The following is a 25533-nucleotide window of genomic DNA, read 5'->3' on the forward strand; positions in this document are numbered from 1 at the left end:
CTATGGAATGTACACATTAAATAAATATATGACATTCTATGGAATGTACACATTAACCCTATAATACATGACTCAAAACAATTTTCATTTTGTAGCCACTTCCAACCCTGGAGAGATAAGGCTGGGTTGAGACTGCTAATGGACGATTGTGCTAGCCAGGGATTCCTGACACAAGGGCAGACAACCTGGAACTCCCTAAGAACATCAGAACAAGAGAGCCCTAGTCACATGAACCCCTTAGTTAGGACTAGTTTGAGACACTGCTGAAGGGAGGAGTTGTGCTAGGCAGGGAATCTTGCCACAAGGGTGGACAAACCCGGGATGTCCTAAGAACATCGGGACACAGAAGCCCCAGTCACAAGAATTACCCAATAATTCATTACACAGTGGATAAGTCATAGGAAGGTGCACCAACACTATGAAGGAGCCATTGGAGGGCGTAATTTTGCAGTGAATACACAAAAGGAGATATTCAGTTAATAATTGTTCAGTTCGGAAGTATCAGTGAACACAAAAAGTGTCTTAAGAACTTTAAGAAAAGACAACAATTAGGAACATTTTAACTGGAGTTATTTATTTCCATAATGTTGTGCAATATATTTTTGTAATTCATTATAATCATCTAATTAAACCTATTCTATCCATAAGTGGCATTCCAACCATTCATTTCTCATTATATCAGATTATTTACAGAAGCTTTTTCATTGCTTACAAACCATGACATTGTATTAACAACTGACTCTGATGTAATGACACCAACACTGTCAATTGCATGACATTGTTTTAACAACTGACTCTGATGTAATGACATCAACACTGTCAATTGCATGACATTGTTTTAACAACTGACTCTGATGTAATGACATCAACACTGTCAATTGCATGACATTGTTTTAACAACTGACTCTGATGTAATGATGTACATCAACACTGTCAATTGCATCTACTTAGTTTACTTATACAAAGCAAGAAATACAATTTGCAGACCAATTATTTACAACTATATTTTTACATTTATTACAACAGTTTAAGTTAGAGTTTCTGTTTATCATGAATTCAATGCAGTCTTTTGAATCATATGTACATTCCATTTGATATAAGCACTATTTCAATTAGGCAAGATGCTGAAATTAAAAACCCAGATTTTTGGTAAATGCAAAACAACAACACTGAAGAAATGAAAGGATGCAATATGAGATGTAAATGAAATGCAAACAAAATGCAGATTTGTTAAAATTACCATTTTATAGTCTGAATGTTGCATACTTGTGTGATGACACGTATAGATTTCAATAAAGAACTCACCTCTAATTCTTGCACTAAATTTACTTCTTTCCTCTTTGTTTCATCCAAAGTGACAGCATCTAAGGCTATTTTGGCCAACCTATTCCTGTTATCTGTATTACACCATGCAGCATTTTTAATGTCAATAGCCCTCTGGGAAGAAAATTAGAAATAAACATCACAAAAGATTAAATTAATTTTACTTGCATGAGATGACCCTGAAGGGGTAAAAAAGTAGTAAAACTTTCAGTCTATCAGGCAAGATGGCCACTGAACAGAGGTTGGCTTCTCCTCAGTGGTGTCTCTCCTGAGGGGAAACCAATGTTACATTTAATTTATTTAGTTAAATTCCTCAGGTCAAATATCTATTATAAATCACTAAATTAGGTGTCAATTCAATGACTTTATTTGTAAAGTTTTGTTTGGAAGCTGCTGCAAGAAAATTGACAGACATGAAATAGAAAATTTTAAAAGATAATAATTACATTCCTCAGTAAATTCCATTTTCACAAGGTGCATTTCTGTGGAAAATATATGCATAAACATGCTGTAACTGAACAATACATTAACTATGATGGGCCATGACTCAGAAATAACTGTAATGTTTAAGTTAACATGTACATCTACAAGATTAAACTAAGAAAGTAATTAATACGAGTGTAATGTTTATGTTAACATGTACATCTACAAGATTACACTGTAAGAAAGGATTTAATACGAGTGTAATGTTTATGTTAACATGTACATCTACAAGATTACACTGTAAGAAAGGATTTAATATGAGTGTAATGTTTATGTTAACATGTACATCTACAAGATTACACTGTAAGAAAGGATTTAATACGAGTGTAATGTTTATGTTAACATGTACATCTACAAGATTACACTGTAAGAAAGGATTTAATACGAGTGTAATGTTTATGTTAACATGTACATCTACAAGATTACACTGTAAGAAAGGATTTAATATGAGTGTAATGTTTATGTTAACATGTACATCTACAAGATTACACTGTAAGAAAGGATTTAATACGAGTGTAATGTTTATGTTAACATGTACATCTACAAGATTACACTGTAAGAAAGGATTTAATACGAGTGTAATGTTTATGTCAACATGTACCTCTACAAGATTACGCTGTAAAAATGGATTTAATATGAGTTTGGTCTACATAGGTAGATCTGAATATTTCATGGCTTTAAAATAAAAATTGGCATGTAGTATATTTCTCAATTTATCTACATTGTTATCAGATGATTGTACACATTTCATAGTGCTAATGAAGTCTATGTAATAGATATGATGTCAAATCAAATATTAGATACTACTAACAGTGTTTCAATGTCTCAAAAAACAGTACTAATACAATTAGTTAAGTTGATGCCATTTTAGTTTTAAGAAAGTTTAACAAACTTATGCACAGACTTGATGACAACATTATTGATCTTCTCTTGAACAGTACAAAGTTATGCTACAGCTTAAACATGAAAAGCATTCCTCTGAGGTATATACATTTAAAATTCCCCATGACAGCCACTTCTGTTGAGAAAAAAAAAGACGTCACAGAATTTACACTTAAATTAGAACCATATGTTTAGTCCTTCAATGTAATGAGTCAGACCCAGTCTCGAGGCTGAATATACATGTACACAGCGACAAACTTTAATTCAATTCTGACTTCATTTATACTGTATGGGACTGGTCAGTTAAATAACAGTTCTTTCTGATGGGAATTTTTTAATTCATTCAGGCGTCACATGATAACATTGTTTCAAATGATATATACCTTTGAAAACTTGAATAATAATAATAATAATAATAATAATGCTTTATTTATAGAGGGTGACTCATTATTCAAGGACTATTCTCCCTTGAGGCCCTCTTAAGGAGAGTATAACAATGCACATTATATGAAGATAGCAATAATTAGTGTTTATTTTAACATGTTTAGTATTAAAATACTAAATTCCATTATCTATTAGAAACACATACATGCTCATCATATCTTTTCTTAAATACTCTAATATTTTCAGCAGATTTTACATGTAGTGGAAGCTTATTCCACAGAACTGTACCAGAGTATTGAAAACTCTTTTTAAATTGCTCTGTTCTTGGTTTTGGTATTAGAAGGTTTCCATGTGATATTGATCTCAAATGGTATTGTGTTGAAAAAGGCCTGAATAAGTCCTGAAGATACTCTGGTGCAGTTCCATGCAGACATTTATATAAAAGAACTGCCTTGTGAAAATCTATCCTGTCATATATTGTGAACCATTTGAGTTCTGTAAATAATGCTTTTGAGGGATGATCAACATAATTATGCATCTAAAATTACATGTGCTGTGAGCGTTTCTGAAGTTTATAAATCCTGTCAAGCTCAGATTTAGCACAGTTTCCCCATACATTAGAACAATAATCCATTGTTGGATGAATATAGGACTTGTAGTATAGACTGCGGGTTTCCATAGGTAAACATTTCTTGATTCTGCTGAGAAGGGCAATTTTGGATGACAGTGTTTTACAAAGCTTATCGATATGGTCATTCTATAATAAATTATCTACAGACAATTTCCTACAAGCCTTTCATGTTTGACATTTTCTAATGGATGATTATTTATTGCAACAGATAGTTTTGGGTTCCCTGACTTGTGTAGCTTTTGTGATGTCCCCAAAATCATACATTTTATTTTACCTTCATTAATTACCATCCTATTTTGTTGTGCTTAGTTTTGGACTCTAATAAGGTCTGAGTTTAATCTCATTTGGATAACTTCAGTATCAGAACTAGATGTATACAAGGTTGCATCATCTGCAAACAAATCTGTGTTTGTGGATTCATTATTTAACTGTAGATCATTGATATATATATAAAGAAGAGGAGAGGGCCCAAAACTGAGCCTTGAGGGACTCCTGAATGAATAGTGCGAGTCTGAGAGCTAATATTGCCAATGCTTACTTGTTGAGACTTTTGGTTTAGGTATGATCTAAACCAGTTTAAAGAAGGATTGTCAAACCTGTAACAGTTCAACTTTTGCAGCAGAATTTCATGATCAACAAGATCAAAGGCTTTCTTCAAGTCAAGAAAAACAATCCCAGTCATATGTCCATTATCCATTTCCTTCAGCCAAAGATCAATTAATTTGGTAAGTTCTGTTTGGCATGAGTGGTACTTTCTAAATCCTGATTGCACTTTATGAAATAGAGAGTATGTTTCAAAAAATGTATAGACCTGAATGGCTACATGCTTTTCAAATAGTTTTGACAATACAGGTAGAATTGATATTGGTCTGTAATTTCCTGGATCCTCCTTTTCTCGTTTCTTAAAGATAGGTGTAACCTTTGCACATTTAAATGTTTCTGGAAAATTACCACTCATTATACTTAAATTTATGATATGTGTTAGTGACTTTGTTATTACTGGTGCAGCAATTTTAAGAATTCGTGGACCAATACCATCCAATCCAGAGGATTTATTAATATTAACCTTAATTAGCATATCAAAAACATCAGCTTCACTAACATTAGCTATTGAAAAATAATTATCATCAGGAATTTTAGCTCTTATAAATAACAGAAGAGCATCAAGTTCAATTGGGATGTTAGTCTGGTTCTGAATACTCTTACTGGAGATGCTCATGAAAAAATTGTTGAACATTTCCACAATGTCTTGTACAGATGTTGTTATATCATCATTTTGCTTAAGTCTAGTGGGAAGACAACTGTTTTTGGGTGGGTTCAGCTCTTTTAGATGCTTCCACAATGTTTTGGTACTCTTATTTTCATTAATAGCCTGTTTATAGTAGTTCTCTTTTGCCTTATCTATCAGGTGCTTAGTTTTATTTCTCCACTTTCTATAGCTTTTCATGTCTTTTTTCTTGTGGAAATTATCTCTTAGGTGCCTATCCTCATTGATCTCAGGGGTAATCCACTTGGGTGTAATTTGGTGTTTAACCCTTTTTGTTTTAATTGGGGCATGCTTGTCTAAGGCTGCATTGAACATCTGATACCATCTGTCCAAGGCAGTATTAACATCAGCTATAGTGCAGACTGACTGGAAGGGTTTGCAAACTAAATCGTTTAAGAACATTTCCTCATCAAGCTGTTTGAAGTCCCTGTATTGTATTTCAATGTGTTGGCCATTTTTAGATGATTTTGGAACATGTCTAGTTATACAGACTGGATAGTGGTCACTCAGTGCATACAATGGCACTTTAATTTCACTTATGTTTTCAGGTTTATTAGTATAGACATGATCAATGATACGAGCACTGTTATACGTTACTCTAGTTGAGGTGTTAATTAATTGAGTAAAGTTGTAAGTTTCAAAGCTAATTATCCATGTTAATGGTGGAGTTTTCATGTAGTCAACGTTAAAATCACCTAATATGATAGTTTCTAAATCTTCCTTTAGTAATGCTTTATGAATTTGAACCTCAAATCTATCAATCCAATCAGCTGTGGAACTAGGTGGCCTGTAAACTGAACATAAGAGTATTGGCTTTGATTGGGCAAGGGTTACTTTGATCCAGATGCTCTCTACCCCAATAGTCTCTAGATCAACACGTCTGTTATAACTAATGGAACTGTCTACATAGAGAAGAATACTGACACCCCACCATGGATTCCTTTCTTTTCTTTCAAAGTTGAACCCCTGTACTTGGAGAACCATCAGTATCATCAGATAGAAAGGTTTCACATAGACCTAAAATATTGACTGACCTAGTTTGCTGTAATATTAACTTTATCTCATTCAGTTTAGGGAGGATGCCTTGAATATTTAGGTTGATTACTTGCAGACCTCTTTTGAGGAGGCCAAATACATGACAATTTTGATCAGAGGATTGATTTTCAGACAAGGTAGTATGCCATCTATTGTTTTTTGACTTGAAATTTCTTTTCATCACCTTGATTATTTACATAAACACATGAAGAAGATAACATACAAGATCCATCTGTTGTACCATGACCACCTGTAGTGGATATATGAGAATTTTCAATATGAGACTGATTTACATACATACAAGAAGACATTGACATATTAGACACTTGGGGTCTCTCCCTAATTAAGGATTAGCTTTATACCAATTAGCTTGAGTGGACATTGTACAGAAATAAAGATAGTGACCATTGTAAACTCTGTTTATAAAAGTAGCATCAGAAGATGATGCCAAATTCAGCATGTGAAAGGTGCATTTCCAACATCAAGTCATTTGACTTCAGCATGTGAAAGGTGCATTTCCAACATCAAGCCATTTGACTTCAGCATGTGAAATGTGCATTTCCAACATCAAGCCATTTCACTTCAGCATGTGAAAGGTGCATTTTCAACATCAACCCAGTTGAATTCAGCATGTGAAATGTGCATTTCCAACATCAAGCCATTTGACTTCAGCATGTGAAATGTGCATTTCCAACATCAAGCCATTTGACTTCAGCATGTGAAATGTGCATTTCCAGCACCAAGTCATTTCACTTCAGCATGGGAAAGGTGCATTTCCAACATCAAGTCATTTGCCTTCAGCATGGGAAAGGTGCATTTCCAACATCAAGCCATTTGACTTCAGCATGGGAAAGGTGCATTTCCAACATCAAGTCATTTGATTTCAGCATGGGAAAGATGCATTTCCAACATCAAGCCATTTGACTTCATCATGTGAAAGGTGCATTTCCAACATCAAGCCATTTGACTCCAGCATGTGAAAGGTGCATTTCCAACATTAAGTCATTTGACTTCAGCATGGGAAAGGTGCATTTCCAACATCAAGTCATTTGACTTCAGCATGTGAAGGGTGCATTTCCAACATCAAGCCATTTGACTTCAGCATGTGAAAGGTGCATTTCCAACATCAAGTCATTTGACTTCAGCATGGGAAAGGTGCATTTCCAACATCAAGCCATTTGACTTCAGCATGTGAAAGGTGCATTTCCAGCATCAAGCCATTTGACTTCAGCATGGGAAAAGTGCATTTCCAACATCAAGCCATTTGACTTCAGCATGGGAAAGGTGCATTTCCAACATCAAGCCATTTGACTTCAGCATGTGAAAGGTGCATTTCCAACATCAAGCCATTTGACTTCAGCATGGGAAAGGTGCATCTCCAACATCAAGCCATTTGACTTCAGCATGGGAAAGGTGCATTTCCAACATCAAGCCATTTGACTTCAGCATGTGAAAGGTGCATTTCCAACATCAAGCCATTTGACTTCAGCATGTGAAAGGTGCATTTCCAACATCAAGCCATTTGACTTCAGCAAGTGAAAGGTGCATTTCCAGCATCAAGCCATTTGACTTCAGCATGGGAAAGGCGCATTTCCAACATCAAGCCATTTGACATCAGCATGTGAAAGGTGAATTTCCAACATCAAGTCATTTGACTTCAGCATGGGAAAGGTGCATTTCCAACATCAAGCCATTTGACTTCAGCATGGGAAAGGTGCATTTCCAACATCAAGCCATTTGACTTCAGCATGGGAAAGGTGCATTTCCAACATCAAACCATTTGACTTCAGGATGGGAAAGGTGCATTTCCAACATCAAGTCATTTGACTTCAGCATGTGAAAGGTGCATTTCCAACATCAAGCCATTTGACTTCAGCATGGGAAAGGTGCATCTCCAACATCAAGCCATTTGACTTCATCATGGGAAAGGTGCATTTCCAACATCAAGTCATTTGACTTCAGCATGGGAAAGGTGCATTTCCAACAACAAGCCATTTGACTTCAGCATGGGAAAGGTGCATTTCCAACATCATGCCATTTGACTTCAGCATGGGAAAGGTGCATCTCCAACATCAAGTCATTTGATTTCAGCATGGGAAAGATGCATTTCCAACATCAAGCCATTTGACTTCATCATGTGAAAGGTGCATTTCCAACATCAAGCCATTTGACTTCAGCATGTGAAAGGTGAATTTCCAACATCAAGTCATTTGACTTCAGCATGGGAAAGGTGCATTTCCAACATCATGCCATTTGACTTCAGCATGGGAAAGGTGCATTTCCAGCATCAAGCCATTTGACTTCAGCATGGGAAAGGTGCATTTCCAACATCAAGCCATTTGACTTCAGCATGTGAAAGGTGAATTTCCAACATCAAGTCATTTGACTTCAGCATGGGAAAGGTGCATTTCCAACATCAAGCCATTTGACTTCAGCATGGGAAAGGTGCATTTCCAACATCAAGCCATTTGACTTCAGCATGGGAAAGGTGCATTTCCAACATCAAACCATTTGACTTCAGGATGGGAAAGGTGCATTTCCAACATCAAGTCATTTGACTTCAGCATGTGAAAGGTGCATTTCCAACATCAAGCCATTTGACTTCAGCATGGGAAAGGTGCATTTCCAACATCAAGTCATTTGACTTCAGCATGGGAAAGGTGCATTTCCAACAACAAGCCATTTGACTTCAGCATGGGAAAGGTGCATTTCCAACATCAAGCCATTTGACTGCAGCATGTGAAAGGTGCATCTCTAACATCAAGCCATTTGACTCTGTGCATTGTAGATTACAGCTCCAAAAAAAATTATGCCATTAACAACAGAAATTTGGTAATTGTTTCTAATTAATCTGAACTCATTATATTGCTGAAATGAATAACAATGGGAGAAAGTTTCACATCTTAGATGTTCAACAAATTTAAGGCATGGCAGTATCCAAGTGTCCTATTATCTGATCGTTTTTGCAAGGAAAATATAAAAATATTTTTATCATGATAGAAAAAAAAGAATCATATGGAAATGATGCATCAATAACCTAATCGTAAAATAGATCTAAGACGTTTTAATTATTTCAGTGCAGTCTCCCGTTTGTGGCTATTGGAACATTTGGCTATTGAAACAACAAAAAGAAAATAAAAATAAAAATAAAATGTGTTAACCAATTTCTGTAATTGGTATACTGCTTTGCAAGATAAAATGGATTCAGTGGAAGTCATGGGATTGAATCTGATCTCTCAATCTCAATCTCGATCGATCAAATCGATAAAATGATAAGGTGTCAAATTTACATTTCTCTAACATTTTATTTGGAAATAAAAAACCTATCAGTAGCACCAATACCAGGTTTGGTCTCTACATGCATCTCAGATTAGAGGTTTTTACTGCTTTTTACAGAATCCTCTAGTTAAAAAGAAACAAAATCTTCAGAAAGTGCTAATGGATCTATGAGTGCAATTGGCACAATGAACAGTATTTTCTTTTAAATCTCTTAATTTACAGATGTATTGGAATGTACAGATGTATTGGAATGTATAGATGCATTCATTATCTTATTTATATTGCAGTTCATGCAATATGCTTTAAGTAACATATTAAATTCATTATTACTGCACTCTGCAGTGAAAAGAATGATAACAAACAATATATGTCAAGCGTTATTTACAATAAAATCACATTCATTTTTATAAATAAAGCATTATTATGCAGAACACAATCATGTAGTTAAAAATGAACAGTAATCAGGCCATTATATGATTTGTAAATTCAGAATATGTGCATTTTTGTTATATTTTTTATTATAAAGAAAAGTCATTGTCAACTGGAATTTAATTATCTAAACCTTAGGTTGCATAAGTTGGTTCAGATTTCTTTGAATAAAGTAAAAGTGTAAGCATATTGCAAAATAAGTCAATCAACCTTCTCTAAATGTACTGAATACACAAGACAATTTTATTTTATTTTTTTATAAGGAAATTAAAATCACTTGATTCTTCAAATGGTGTCTGATTGTAAATCATGCATGATGTTTCGGTCTTTCTGTTGTTGGTCATCATCCATCTACTGTTCAAATTTCAATCGGTAAAACTTCCGTTGTTAATGACAGCATAATTTGAGCTACATGTATTACAAGCAACTCACCATGTCATTCGTGTTAAAAAAAGCACCTTTCCTATGCTGAAATGGACATCTTTTGGTGAAAATATTTTATAACATTGTTTTCTGCTGAATATCCACTGAAGCCAAGTTTTTATTAGGGAAAGATCATACAAGTTTCTAAAGGGGAAGGGGGGTAAATTCTTGAAAACTATTTTCTTATTCTGAATTGTGAACACTATGGCATTCCTTGCTTTACTTGAAACAAACTTATCTTGTAATGCATGAAATTAAAAAAATACCATAACCAGAAATAACAATTTAGCTCCATACAATTAAATGGCCAGCCCATACGGTAAAGGTGCATTCAAAATTGAACTAGTTGGAAGTTGTGCACATGTATATTCAATCCTGTAACAGGGCAATTACTGCTTAAGGACTAAAGATGTGGTTCACATTTTCAGTGTAAATTCAGTGGGTTTTTCGTTGTTTGTGTTTTTAAACAGAAGCTGATATTATATGGAATTTAATTGTCCATGCCTCAGAGGATTTCTTTTTATATTTAAATTGTAGTATAAATTTACATTGTTCAAGAGCTCAACAATGTGGGCCTCTCATCAAGTCAGCATGCAAGTTTTTTAACTGTAAAAAGATTCTACTTTTCAAATTAATTTATATTGTCCATATATATGATAACAATAAAGATCACTGATTGGTGAAATGTTATTTGAATGTGAATTACTCATGACAAGTCAATCTTTCCATGGGTGGTCTTCATTGATTGGCTCAGTACAAATGTCAATAATGCCGAGCAGCCGTTTCACAATGGAGATGTCACCGGCACACTAGCCAAGGCACCATAATGATTTCTTTGTAATTTACTGCTCCATTGCAGAGCATTATTGTGAGCAAAATGTAGAGGGATTAAGTCACCCACCACGTTGCATGGAGTTTCAAAAATACATGTGAGCTCTACAGTGTATTGACTAAGGACATTCTTATCACAACAAGACCACAGTGAGGTACTCCTCCACTATGATGTATTGCTCTGTTGTGTGTAAAAATTAGTCATTACTTCTTGACCAGCTTCAGTTGAGTGCACTGCAAGACTGCTGCTAAAAAAATTCCATGACTTGAATTCTGACATGGCATTAAGTGGGCAAAGCTTGTCACCTTTTTCCTTAGGAAGCACTTATTCATCAACTCAGATCTGCTTTCTTAAATTGTTCATTGTCTTCCCAAAGACAGAGTTGTTCATTAGTATAAAGAAAACTTTTTCAAACTCCAAGTTTGTTATGCTCTTTTATGCCCCTATTTTAGTCATATATACAGTGCCATCCACAGGCTTTGGTTAAACTCCATCGTGGACCCAGCCTGATGAAGAGCTGCAAGTTGCTGTAATGGACCACATTCTGCTAAGAGAAACCTCCATATGATAAATAGAACCAAACTAATGCACAACATCCAAGCTAACCTTGCTTACCTCCTACAACTCGATAACTGTCTGTGTTCATTACTTGACAAACATGCCCCAGCTACCAAGTGCAGAGTATCAATTTAAAAGTGTTCTCCATGGTATAGCAGTATTAGGGACCAGCTTCGCACTGCTAAAAGAGACCGCCGTAAAGCTGAGAGGCTCTGGCTTTCCACTGGACTCACTATTCATAAGCAAATCTATGAAGTCGCAAATGTCCATGCAGCGAAATCAGCATTCTACACTACTAAGATATTGGAAAGTTCCAGCTGCAAAGAGCTCTTTGAGATTACTAACAAGCTAATGTCAAGGAACAAATCAACATCACTTCCAACTACCTTCTCTCCAGTCGACCTTCCGGATATGTTTGCAAATTTCTTCCATGACAAAGTACAAACCATTAGAGATAAGCTTGACACCACAATTTCAATTGACTCGTCGTCACCATACAGTTGGGATACAGAATTTGAGCAGCAACCATTTGCAGCATTTGAACCTGTCTCTATGGATTTCGTACATACAATCCTGATGAAGAGTGCACCAAAGTCATGTGAACTTGATCCAATTCCAACATCACTGCAGCTTGAGTGCTTAGATCCAGTATTGCCTTCACTAACTGATGTTATTAATACCTCTCTCTCATTTGGGGAATTGCCATCTTTTTTCAAAACTGCCATTGTAAAGCCTCTGCTGAAAAAAACAACACTAGATCATAATTATTTAAAGAACTACTGCACAGTTTCTAATCTCCCATTCATTTAAAAAGTCTTAGAAAAGGTTGTTCTATCCCAGCTTGTATCTCATCTAAATTCAAATAGTCTTTTTAGCAATGTACAATCTGCATATCGCCCTTGTCACAGTACTGAAACTTCTCTTCTAAAAGTAGTTAATGACATTCTCTCTGTGTTGTATAGCGGAAAGATTACAGTCCTCACACTCCTTGATTTGTCTGCAGCATTTGACATAATAGACCATGATATATTACTTCACCGTCTCCAGCATGTATTTGGCATTCATGATACAGCCTTACTGTGGTTCAAGTCCTACTTGGTCAACAGGACACAAATTGTATCTGCAAATGGAATACACTCCAGCCCAGTTGATCTATGTTGTGGTGTTTCACAGGGGTCTGTTCTTGGACTTATTCTCTTCATTCTGTACACTCAGTCACTCTCAAGTGTCATAGATCATCATCCAGTGTCTCACCAATTGTACGCTGATGACACCCAAATATACAAATCTAGCCACCCAGCTGAAGTTGATTCAACCATCCAAGGTGTAGAGAGGTGCATTTCTGATGTGAAATCATGGATGACTTGTAACAAGCTGCAGATGAATGATGATAAAACTGAGGCCATTCTGATCACAACATAAAAACTTTCTCATTCACATCCTTTACCTCAAACAAAATATATCAGCAATGTCAACATTAAATTCACACAATCAGTACGAAACCTAGGTGTTACTCTGGACAGTACTCTCACATTGCACCAACATGTCATGAACATATGCAAGGCTGCATATCTTGAGCTGAGACGCATCAGCTCAATTCGCAGATATCTTTCAGCTGATGCCACTAAAACACTTGTTTGTTCATTAGTACTTTCAAGACTGGACTATAGTAACTCAATTGTGTCTGGTTCATCTCAATATCTACTCCAGAAACTTCAAAAAGTTCAAAACACTGCTGCTCGGATTATACTTAGAGTACCACGATCAGAGCACACCTCCCCGCACTTCTGTACCCTACAATGGCTATCCATTCGATCCAGAATCAAACAAAAAATTTGTTCTCTGTGCTACATTTCACTGTCGGACTCTAGTCCAACATACCTATGTGTATGACCTCACCCATGTGTACACACCAGCAAGATACTTATTATTATTATTATCATAAATTTGCACTCACATTGTCTAAATCATCAATCAGATTTGTGTATCCTCTGTCAGTGGCATATTTTGCATACAAATAAGTTGGGTCTTCTGGTTGTCTGTATAATGGATCTTCTTTTAGCTTTGCCTCCTCTCCTGTAAGAATTTCCAACATGACTGAAAATGAACAAACAAATTGATAACAGCATACACAAAAAAATCTGAAAATAAAAAAAATGATAAAAGCATATCCACAAAGTCTGAAAAAATAATATTGACATATCCACAAAGTCTGACATTTATTTTCTTGAATGCAATTTCAATTAATTCTCTCTCACCCAGCCTCATTAACTGAATGACTCAAAACCATGGGACATACCTTAAACCAAACCTGTTTGTTCATGGATTGCTAAAGATATCTGAAGTGTCATGATACTACCAAGTCTGAAGAAAATTCCCATATGCCAATGAAAAATGTGGAAGATTTCCAAGCAAGAGGTCAGAGTGGCCTGAGATTAAACACTTGTATTACACCTATACCACATGAAAAGGATAATTTTCAAATGTACAATACAATAAACACTGTTCTGCCACCATGCATACAGTACTTCATTTTCTCCAAACCAAAATGCATGCTTACCACAAACTTATGACAAGCTAGTTGATGTTGCACAAGCTAGTAACCAGGGAGCTTGCACAAGCTTGTGCAAGCTTGCAAAAAGGAATTTTTCCAAGTCTGCAAGCTTGCAAAGCCTAAAATTCAAGTTTGCAGAAGGAAAGTTTCCAAGTCGGCAATGCTGGAGAATCTAAAATTCAAGCTTGCAAAAGGAATTTTTCTCATTAAATATGTGAGATAGCAAAATCTAAAATTTAAGCTTGCAAAAGGAATTTTTCTCATTAAATCTGCGAGATTGCAAAATCTAAAATTCAAGCTTGCAAAAGGAATTTTTCTCATTAAATCTGCGAGATTGCAAAATCTAAAATTCTACATACTGTAATCTTTTTATATATGTTTGTGTTTTCAGTGATGCCTGTGAATGTGTTTCAGGCTTGATACTTTGAATTTTAAAATTACTTAATTATTTAGTGTCAAGCCAGACTCTTCACATCATGTTGTATATACTGTATATATTGTACATAACAGATAGAAGGCCTCAAGGTTGATTAGTTCTGTAACTAACTGAGTTGCCTTCTCTAAATAAAGTCTTTATTATTATTATCATTATTACATACAAGCTTGCAGTATAATTTAATCAGTCATAAAAGTTGAAAGTTGGCAGCTAGCTATAGCTCCTGCATGAGATCATAGTCAGTACCTGTTGAAATGTTGAATATACATTTTGACTATATATCATGTGCAGTAAGAAACAAGTCATATTTAAATGTTATTTTGATTTTAATTCATAGCATCTGATAATGCACTCTACTTATATATATATATATATATATAGAAATACTAAACAGTTGTACTAAGCTGCTACATACATAAAATGCACTATTCCAACATTTCTTTGAACTTAAATAGGAAAATTATTCATGTATATTTCAAATTAAACTTATTTCTTGTCTTTTTTTTAATATAAAATGTAATTTATTGCTACAAATATCTTTTTTTCCAATTTAATGATATATCTGGTTTAAAATATCAGCCAGGCAAGATAAACAATTGAGTGTTTTGTATTTAAAAGAAATTCTTTAAGTGATTGTACATGGATAATAATCATAAAATAACTATTAGTTGTCTTTAATCTTTTCATGTTCCTAAAAATACAAATATTTCAATCTATAGGTAAAACAGTTTTAAACTATTAAAAAACTTGTCCTTACAAATACACATAAATAATATATTATCAAAGTCATCCCATACAGTGTTTACTATAGAACTAATTCAATTACTTTCCACAGTATTTTTTCAAACTCATCCCATACAGTGTTTACTATAGAACACATTCAATCACTTTCCACAGTATATTATAAAAGTCATCTCATACAGTGTTTACTATAGAACTAATACAATCACATTCCACAGTATTAGGTCTTAGTATGATACAGCTACAAAATGATCTGACAATTTCCCAGTATAAATGTGAATCAAACATGCATGAACAAATGTGGTTTCATCTACAAATGCACATTTTTCATCTTTTGTGAATTTGTTTACAATTGCAAAGGATGAAGGAGTGCATCTGCAGTCATTCATCAAGCAGCAGCACAGTGGATAAACTTTAACGTAGAACATATATGGAAGACTGAATAAAGAATTTCATTTAGTACAATCCTGTAAAATAGATAGTAATTGCTGATTGCAAAGTTATTTATAAACTAACTTAATACGGCAAGATATTTTATGTCAAGTTCTTGTAAATGCTATTTACCAACTGCACCATCAAATATAGCCTCAGTAACTCTTGTACTAATAACTTCTGGCATTGAGTTTTTAAGGAAGAAAAAAAAAGTCAGTTATTAACTTACTAAATACAAATTTAATAATGTAGACAATATTTGTTTTTCTATGAGAGAGAGAGATGCATCCCATTCTGCCAACATTCTATAAAGAATTGAGCTTTGTGAATATTGTTTGTTTAAAAAGAAATCAAATCAAGCCATGGAAGATGAAATGTTGTTTTTTGTGACAGAGACTTAATTCGGTATCAAGTCATTAAAGGCGGTTACTTCCCCTGTTTATGGTCAGCAGACTGGTTAATGAACTCTAAATATACACACAACATATTTCAGTTGCAAGAACACAAAACAAACCATTGTAGCATCACATTAAATAATTAGGCACAATTTTCAAAGTTGAACCGTCACAATTTAGCATGGTAATTCTTTAAATTGTATTGCCCACGGAAACAATATTTGTGCAGTAACCAATCATATAATCCGAGAGATAATTTGAAGTCACAGAGTTATCATGTTGGTGAGTAAACTCAACAGTGTGTTGTATTTTGCCAGTTTTTGGGACTGTGGATTAGTGGTACCTTTGTTTCATTTTTACAATTTAAGTACGTTTAAAAATTACTTTGTAATGTTGCTTCATCCAATGATTGTGATGACAACCCTGAAGATCATTATTATTTAATGCTGTGCTTGCCAAAGTGCAGTAATCGAATCACACTGCTGTCAGTTTTCAACAATAGGGCTATGAGATTATAAAATTAAATGCATGCTTGTGAATCTCATTTCTGTTATTCTTAGGGTCTTTATTTCCTCTCGCATATCAAATTCAACAATTGTTCAGAGATTGTTACATTTAATTCTTTTCATTCTCAAAGAAGATGGTAGTTATTATATTTCAAAATTTCATAGGTACCTAATCAGTTTCATCGGATATTTTTTGTTTAAAACTCTGAAGTGCCATTCGTTTGACATGTGCCTTTCAAAATGGATGTTAAAACTAAAATTCAAGAGCTCAATAAAGATAATCCTGAAATAACATTTACTGATATTTTTGGGACTTGATAAGTGATTTCGGAACTAAAAATAAAATGCTTTTGCCAAAGACCTAAATACTCGTTCTTTTTTTTCTGGTTACATAGTACATGCTGTAATCCATTTCAGTGCATGATACCTGAATCACACCAGAAGCAAAGGAGGATGTAGAATTATATTCTGAGGATTTTGTTTAGAAGAGGTTGTTCAGAGTAATTCAAATGGCAAACATTCGTGTATTCACCTAATAAGGTATCATGTTGACAGATGAGAGAGCGAACCTAACCATTTGACACCAGCCTCCCCCAAATAGATTTCATGGAAATAAATTAGTAGAACATTTCGAAAGTCAAACAAAACAAAAGAATAAAGAGTTTCCTCACACATATTCATATGCTCGTATATTTTTATCTTATTAAATATTAAATGATTTGACGACTTCATTCTTTTCTTTCAATGAGACAGTAAGATCTCATGATAATTAATGTTCACCATATATTAACATTTTCCTTTTAATATTTAATATTACATACTTTTTGCACATCAAGGGCTAGAAAAATGGAGGTATTGACCATGTCTATAATAATTTAATCAATGCCATGTCAGTTCTTCTGATGCAGCTAGCAAGGTCAACTATTTTTGCAAGCTTGTAATTAGTAAGCTTGTGCAAGCATGCCGTAAGCTTACATGACAAGCTCACCAATAGCAAGCCTATTACTAGCTTGCGCAAGCTTCCCTATTACTATTGCAAGATTCCCTATTACTATTGCAAGCTTCCCTATTACTATTGCAAGGTTCCCTATTATTAGCTTGCGCAAGCTTCCCTATTACTATTGCAAGATTCCCTATTACTATTGCAAGATTCCCTATTACTATTGCAAGGTTCCCTATTATTAGCTTGCGCAGGCTTGCTGCAACCTTAAAAATAAGCTTGCGATTTTGGTTTGGGTAATGGTCAGTAAAGAAGATGGATTACTGTACTGAAGTACACATCAACCTATAACGTGTACATTAATATATACATCAAACACATCTTCACACTGTACAAGTCAGTGGTTCTTAACCCATGGGTTGCAATCTCAAAACGATCGCCATGCTGTTTTGGCTGGGTCATCATTACCAACCGTAATAATTTAAACTTTCCTACCTAAGCGGTGTTTAAGTATTTGATGGCTGGCAAGACTAATGCTACAAAAATAATCTGAATTGCCACCCAAAAAGAACAGCTGGTGTACATGGTTGATAGGTCAAATGGTATTTGGTAATAATTTATGCACTTAGTAACTGGCATTGCTTAATCATGTAATAATAATTAGTTTGTTGTCTAGCAATGCCTCATCAACCCAAAAGAAAACTGTTTGTTTACCAAACCATTCTACATATTTTCATTATATTCTTACTCCTGATGTTGTTGTTGTAGGGTTTAATGCAATTTTTCAGCACATGATAGGCTAAACATGGCGGCCAGTTTTAATGGTGGAGGAATAACCCGGGGAAAACCCACTGACTCATGAGAAGCTACTGGCAAGCTTTCTCACATACCCACATTGGCTGAATCCAAGACTTGAACCGACGCAGAGAGAGGTGAGATGGCAGTGATCCGTAACGGAGAGCACTTTAGATCGCTTGGCCACTCGGGGCCCCTAGTCCTGATGCAGAAGTGCATAGCTTAAGTCAATAATGACATATTCTTGTTTATGTAAAGGATTTTGACAAAGCTTGATCAAACTTGGCATGATTAAATGATTAATGTTTTGCAATGTAAAAAAAAAATGATGAAATTTTTGCCGTAAAGGCAAAACAGTTGCTATGTTAGCCTCCAAAAGCACAGCTTCGTCACATGGAATATTCCTACCAATTTTGGTCAAGCAATCTTTCTTTAACTGAGTTGACAAAGTACATCTTTCCTGGTCTTATTCAATCCAAATCATTAGCCAAATGAACTAATCGCAAAATAAAATACTTGTACTGACCGACACCAACACTGAAGGTATCGTACGATGCATTGTATGTACTATTCATGACAGGGGGATGATATCCATCTGTTCCTTGTGTCCTTGTAAGAGTTGCACGGGTTGCATCCAACTTTGCTTCCACAGCTATTCCAAAATCACCAATTTTCACATTGAAGTTTTCATCAAGCAGAATATTGCGTGAAGTAAGATCCCGATGAAAAATTGGTCCCCTGAAAATGCCATTAAATAAAAAGTAAAATCATGAAATGCTACCCAGACAAATAGCTTTCAAAGTTAACCATCCATGAAATACTTTAGTAAAAGCATTGAAATGTCAGAACATTTTGTGCACCAATAATTCCCTCAGAAACATCTATGCATCAAAATGACTGACTGCAGTGTCAAACAGTGTAAACTGTCTGTAGGAATTTTACAGTGTCAAATAGTGTAAACTGTCTGTAGGAAGTATACAGTGTCAGTGTATACAGTGTCAGTGTAAACTGTCTGTAGGAAGTATACAGCATCAAATAGTGTAAACTGTCTGTAGGAAGTATACAGTGTCAAACAGTGTAAACTGTCTGTAGGAATTATACAGTGTTAAACAGTGTAAACTGAAGGAAATTATACAGTGTCAAACGTTGTAAACTGTCTGTAGGAATTATAGTATCAAACAGTGTAAACTGTCTGTAGGAAATTATACAACATCAAACAAACGTTGTAAACTGTCTGGAGGAATTATACAGTGTCAAACGTTGTAAACTGTCTGTAGGAATTATACAGCGTCAAACATTGTAAATTGTCTGTAGGAATTATAGTGTCAAACAGTGTAAACTGTCTGTAGGAATTATACAGTGTCAAACGTTGTAAACTGTCTGTAGGAATTATACAGTGTCAAACAGTGCAAACTGTCTGGAGGAATTATACACATAACTCTAAAGCATTACTCTTATAAATAATTTCCACAATCTTCACCCAAGACTCTCATCTTATCTAATGTTGCCTATAATACGTACCCCACACAAACACTTCAATATACTTCATGTAAATAGTAAAATAAAACATGGTCATCCTTGCATTTTTATGAACTTTTCATGGTCATTCACAATCTCCTATATTTAACCCTCTCCACAGATCCCCTTCTTTTAGTGCTCTCAACAAACAATTTTAGAATTCTAAAACTGATGCTCATGTACTAAAAGTTCCTATCAGACAGTTTAGGTAGAGTTACATATTGAACACAATGACAGTACAAGTTTCATATCAGACAGTTTAGGTAGGGTTACATGAAGATAATGACAGTACAAGTTTCATATCAGACAGTTTAGGCAGAGTTACATGAACATAATGACAGTACAAGTTTCATATCAGACAGTTTAGGCAGAGTTACATGAACATAATGACAGTACAAGTTTCATATCAGACAGTTAAGGTAAGGTTACATAAACATAAAGGCAGTACAAGTGTCCTATCAGACAGTTCAGGTACAGTTACATGAAGATAATGACAGTACAAGTTTCATATCAGACAGTTTAGGCAGAGTTACATGAACATAATGACAGTACAAGTTTCATATCAGACAGTTAAGGTAAGGTTACATAAACATAAAGTAGTACAGTGTCCTATCACACATTTAAGGTAGGGTTACATAAACATAAAGGCAGTACAGGTTTCCTATCAGACAGTTTAGATATGGTTACATTAACATAAAGACAGTACAAGTTTCCTATCAGACAGTTTAGGTAGGGTTACATGAAGATAATGACAGCACAAGTTTCATATCAGACCGTTAAGGTAGGGTTACATAAACATAAAGGCAGTACAGGTTATCCTATCAGACATTTAAGGTAGGGTTACATGAACATAAAAGCAGTACAAGTGTCCTATCAGACAGTTTAGGTACAGTTACATGAACAGAATGACAGTACAAGTTTCATATCAGACAGTTTAGGTAGAGTTACATGAACATAATGACAGTACAAGACTAAACACATTCATATACATCAAATTGGTGTGCATTATATAGTTCCCACATTTTCTTCAACCGTTCATAGTGATTTATTCTTTCTAGTTGCAGCAGCCTCTAATTCATATTAACAAAATAAGCCTTAAACAGACTGGTAATCTACTGTACCAAAAAGAATTTCAATGAATCAAAGATAAGACTGCTTCTTCTTTTGAACTGTATACTGTAGAAACCATGTCCAATATACTTAGGTGATCATACTATTTTTAAATTTCCTGTTATGATGGCCATATCAGATGTCAGTGCAGCTCCATTTTCATTTTCAACTTGACAATTCATTCAAATTTTTTGGTGAAAATTAGAACTCAAGCAGGAGTAGTGATAACATGATTATTAAGGTAACCAATTTAGTTGCCCCACTAGATTTTGCAATGCACATTTACAAATTACAAAAGAGTACACCCTGCCACCTAAACTTTGTTACCTATATCTAACAATACCCTAAGCCCTATTTCCTCAGCCATTACTGTGCCATTAACATCCAATCAACAAACCAATCTGCTTCACACATTCATCATTCATACACTTAGTCTGGTAAAGGTACATGGATAAGAACTACAGTTATTTATGCTGAAAGCATTATTCTTCTTTCAGTCATATTGACATGGACCTCTAACATTTGAACATAAAAAATAGGTTTGTTTCCTACCTTGAGTATAAGTCATCCATGAACATTTGTAGTATAGTTAATAATTTAAATCGTTTTGCAGAAATCCCCAAATCAATACACTTTTTCCTTATCCAATGTTCAAGTCATCCACAGGCTTTTGTCCCCACATGTGATGAAGAACTAATGTTTGTGTGAAGAAACCATTTTTCTTCTTTCAGTTACAGTGACCTTGACCTCTGATTTTTAAAACTCAGCATCAATATGCTTTTCTCTACCCAAAGTACATGTCATGCAAAACCTTTAATGAAGGAACGACTGAGATCTGTGCAAAACCCCAAAAATACAGTTCTTCCCTAACCATGTGCAAACCATCAACAAAGTTTACTCCAGGTATGTGACATAGAACTTATTCTATGGAACCATTTATTCTCTTTATCACATTGACCTTTATATTTGAAATTTTGATTAAGGAATCATTAGGCTTCTTCCTCATCTCATTGCAAATTCATCCACAAAGTCAGTTAGATGTACATGATATAGAACTAACGTTATTATATTGAAACCATTTTTCTTCTCTATCTCACTGACCTTGATCTATTATTTTTTTTTCTCCAAAAGTCAAGTCTACTATCATTTCCCATCCACAAAGATTAGTCCAGGTCTTTGATGTTGAAATATGGGTAATGTGCATAAATGACTTTATGCACATTACATTATCCTTTTTTTAGTGACCTTGACCTTTGGATTTTTTACCCCAAATTTAAAAGGCTTCTTTCAAAGCAAGTTCAAGTCATCAATAAAGTTATGTCCACATTTGTGCCATACAGTTAATATTATTATGTGGACACTATTCTTCTTCTTTCAGTCAAAGTGACCTTGACCTTAGACATACTGACCCAAAAGCCATAAGCTTCTTCCATCAGTCGTACTGACCCTGACCTTAGACCTACTGACCCAGAATCCATAGGCTTCATCCCTATTCGTAGTGCACTCAATCCAAAAAGTATTAGTCCAGGTTTGTGATGTAGAACTAAAGTTACCGTGCATACAAGATTTTTCTTTTGCTCCCCTAGAAACAAGGTTTTTGTTTACCCCAAATTCAAGCAATCCACAAAGTTTGGTGCTGATATAGATGCTGGAGAACTAATATTAATGTCTGGAAATGAAATATGGAATAGACAGGCAAATGATCAACATAATATACATAGGCACATAAAAATATTATCCATAAATCGAATTGTGTGATAAGCAGGCTTGAGAGGTATAAGGAAGAGGTATAGGAAACCTCAGCAAACCAGACAAGCCAGAAAGCTGAAAATGTAATTGAGTCTTTACAAATATTCAATCTTGAAAAGTTTTACTGCATAGTATATTTTGGCATGTGCAAAAATAAAGCACAGATTTACTGGAATGGCACACGTGGCTTAAGGTGATACAAATTAAATTTGTGCATATTTATAAATATGATAATGTATTAGAAACTGCTCCTACAAAGTACTTACCTCATTGACTTCACAGGTTTATGAAGATAGCACACTGCTAATACAAAGTACTTACCTCATTGACTTCACAGGTTTATGAAGATAACTCAGTGTTAATACAAGGTACTTACCTCACTGACTTGACCGGTTTATGAAGATAACTCAGTGATAATACAAAGTACTTACCTCACTGACTTCACAGGCTTATGAAGATAACTCAGTGTTAATACAAGGTACTTACCTCGCTGACTTCACAAGCCTATTAAGATAACTCATTGCTTATTCAAAGTACATAGGAGACTGTAGGGCACCGACTTCACAGGCTTATGAAGATAGCACACTGCTAACACAAAGTACATACCTCACTGACTTCACAGGCTTATGAAGATAGCACACTGCTAATACCAAGTACATACCTCACTGACTTCACAGGCTTATGAAGATAGCACACTGCTAATACCAAGTACTTACCTCACTGACTTCACAGACCTAGTAAGATAACTCATTGCTTATTCAAAAAGTACATAGGACACTGTAGGGCATTGACTTCACAGGCTCATGAAGATAGCACACTGCTAATACAAAGTACATACCTCACTGACTTCACAGGTTGATGAAGATAACTAAGTGATAATACAATTACACATAGAACACTGTAGGACACTGACTTCACAGGCGTATGAAGATAGCACACTGCTAATACACTGTACATACCTCACTGACTTCACAGGCTTATGAAGATAGCACACTGCTAATACAAAGTACATACCTCACTTACTTCTCAGGCGTATGAAGATAGCACACTGCTAATACAAAGTACATACCTCACTGACTTCACAGGTTGATGAAGATAACTCAGTGATAATACAATTACACACAGAACACTGTAGGACACTGACTTCACAGGCGTATGAAGATAGCACACTGCTAATACACTGTACATACCTCACTGACTTCACAGGCTTATGAAGATAGCACACTGCTAATACAAAGTACATACCTCACTGACTTCACAGGCTTATGAAGATAGCACACTGCTAATACAAAGTACATACCTCACTTACTTCTCAGGCTTATGAAGATAGCACACTTCTAATACAAAGTACTTACCTCACTGACTTCACAGGCTTATGAAGATAGCACACTGCTAATACAAAGTACATACCTCACTTACTTCTCAGGCTTATGAAGATAGCACACTGCTAATACACTGTACATACCTCACTGACTTCTCAGGCTTATGAAGATAGCACACTGCTAATACAAAGTACATACCTCACTGACTTCTCAGGCTTATGAAGATAGCACACTGCTAATACACTGTACATACCTCATTGACTTCACATGCTTATGAAGATAGCACACTGCTAATACACTGTACATACCTCACTTACTTCTCAGGCTTATGAAGATAGCACACTGCTAATACAAAGTACATACCTCACTGACTTCTCAGGCTTATGAAGATAGCACACTGCTAATACACTGTACATACCTCATTGACTTCTCAGGCTTATGAAGATAGCACACTGCTAATACAAAGTACCTACCTCACTGACTTCACATGCTTATGAAGATAGCACACTGCTAATACACTGTACATACCTCACTTACTTCTCAGGCTTATGAAGATAGCACACTGCTAATACAAAGTACATACCTCACTGACTTCACAGGTTGATGAAGATAACTCAGTGATAATACAATTACACACAGAACACTGTAGGACACTGACTTCACAGGCGTATGAAGATAGCACACTGCTAATACACTGTACATACCTCACTGACTTCACAGGCTTATGAAGATAGCACACTGCTAATACAAAGTACCTACCTCACTGACTTCACAGGCTTATGAAGATAGCACACTGCTAATACACTGTACATACCTCACTTACTTCTCAGGCTTATGAAGATAGCACACTGCTAATACAAAGTACATACCTCACTGACTTCTCAGGCTTATGAAGATAGCACACTGCTAATACACTGTACATACCTCATTGACTTCTCAGGCTTATGAAGATAGCACACTGCTAATACAAAGTACATACCTCACTGACTTCACATGCTTATGAAGATAGCACACTGCTAATACAATGTACATACCTCACTGATGTCACAGGTTTATGAAGATAACTCATTGCTAATACAAAGTACACTGAACACTGTAGGACACTGATTTCACATGCTTATGAAGATACCACACTGCTAATACACTGTACATACCCCATTGACGTCACAGGCTTATGAAGATAACACACTGCTAATACATTGTACATACCTCACTGACTTCACATGCTTATGAAGATACCACACTGCTAATACAAAGTACATACCTCACTGATGTCACAGGTGTATGAAGATAACTCATTGCTAATACAAAGTACACTGAACACTGTAGGACACTGATTTCACATGCTTATGAAGATACCACACTGCTAATACAGAGTACATACCTCACTGATGTCACAGGTTTATGAAGATAACTCATTGCTAATACAAAGTACATTGAACACTGTAGGACACTGACTTCACAGGCTTATGAAGATAGCACACTGCTAATACAAATTACCTACCTCAC

At 35.2% G+C, this 25533-nt stretch overlaps 1 protein-coding gene across 2 annotated transcripts in view; it reads right to left on the reverse strand.

The window, feature by feature from the left end:
* Window positions 1-25533, reverse strand: part of LOC149772611 (uncharacterized) — a 143788-nt gene that overhangs the window by 54537 nt on the left and 63718 nt on the right. For both annotated transcript variants that reach the window (XM_089947579.1, XM_089947578.1), the window contains exons 8-10: window positions 18852-19063; window positions 13484-13623; window positions 1306-1437 (exon numbers count right to left, since the gene is read on the reverse strand). In XM_089947579.1, coding sequence (XP_089803705.1) covers window positions 1306-1437; window positions 13484-13623; window positions 18852-19063 — 484 coding nt within the window. The remainder of the gene's footprint in view (window positions 1-1305; window positions 1438-13483; window positions 13624-18851; window positions 19064-25533) is intronic.

Source organism: Sinohyriopsis cumingii, unplaced genomic scaffold (assembly GCF_028554795.1).
Source record: "Sinohyriopsis cumingii isolate HCF-2022 unplaced genomic scaffold, ASM2855479v2 utg001339l, whole genome shotgun sequence".
Classification (NCBI taxonomy): Eukaryota; Metazoa; Mollusca; class Bivalvia; order Unionida; family Unionidae; genus Sinohyriopsis; species Sinohyriopsis cumingii.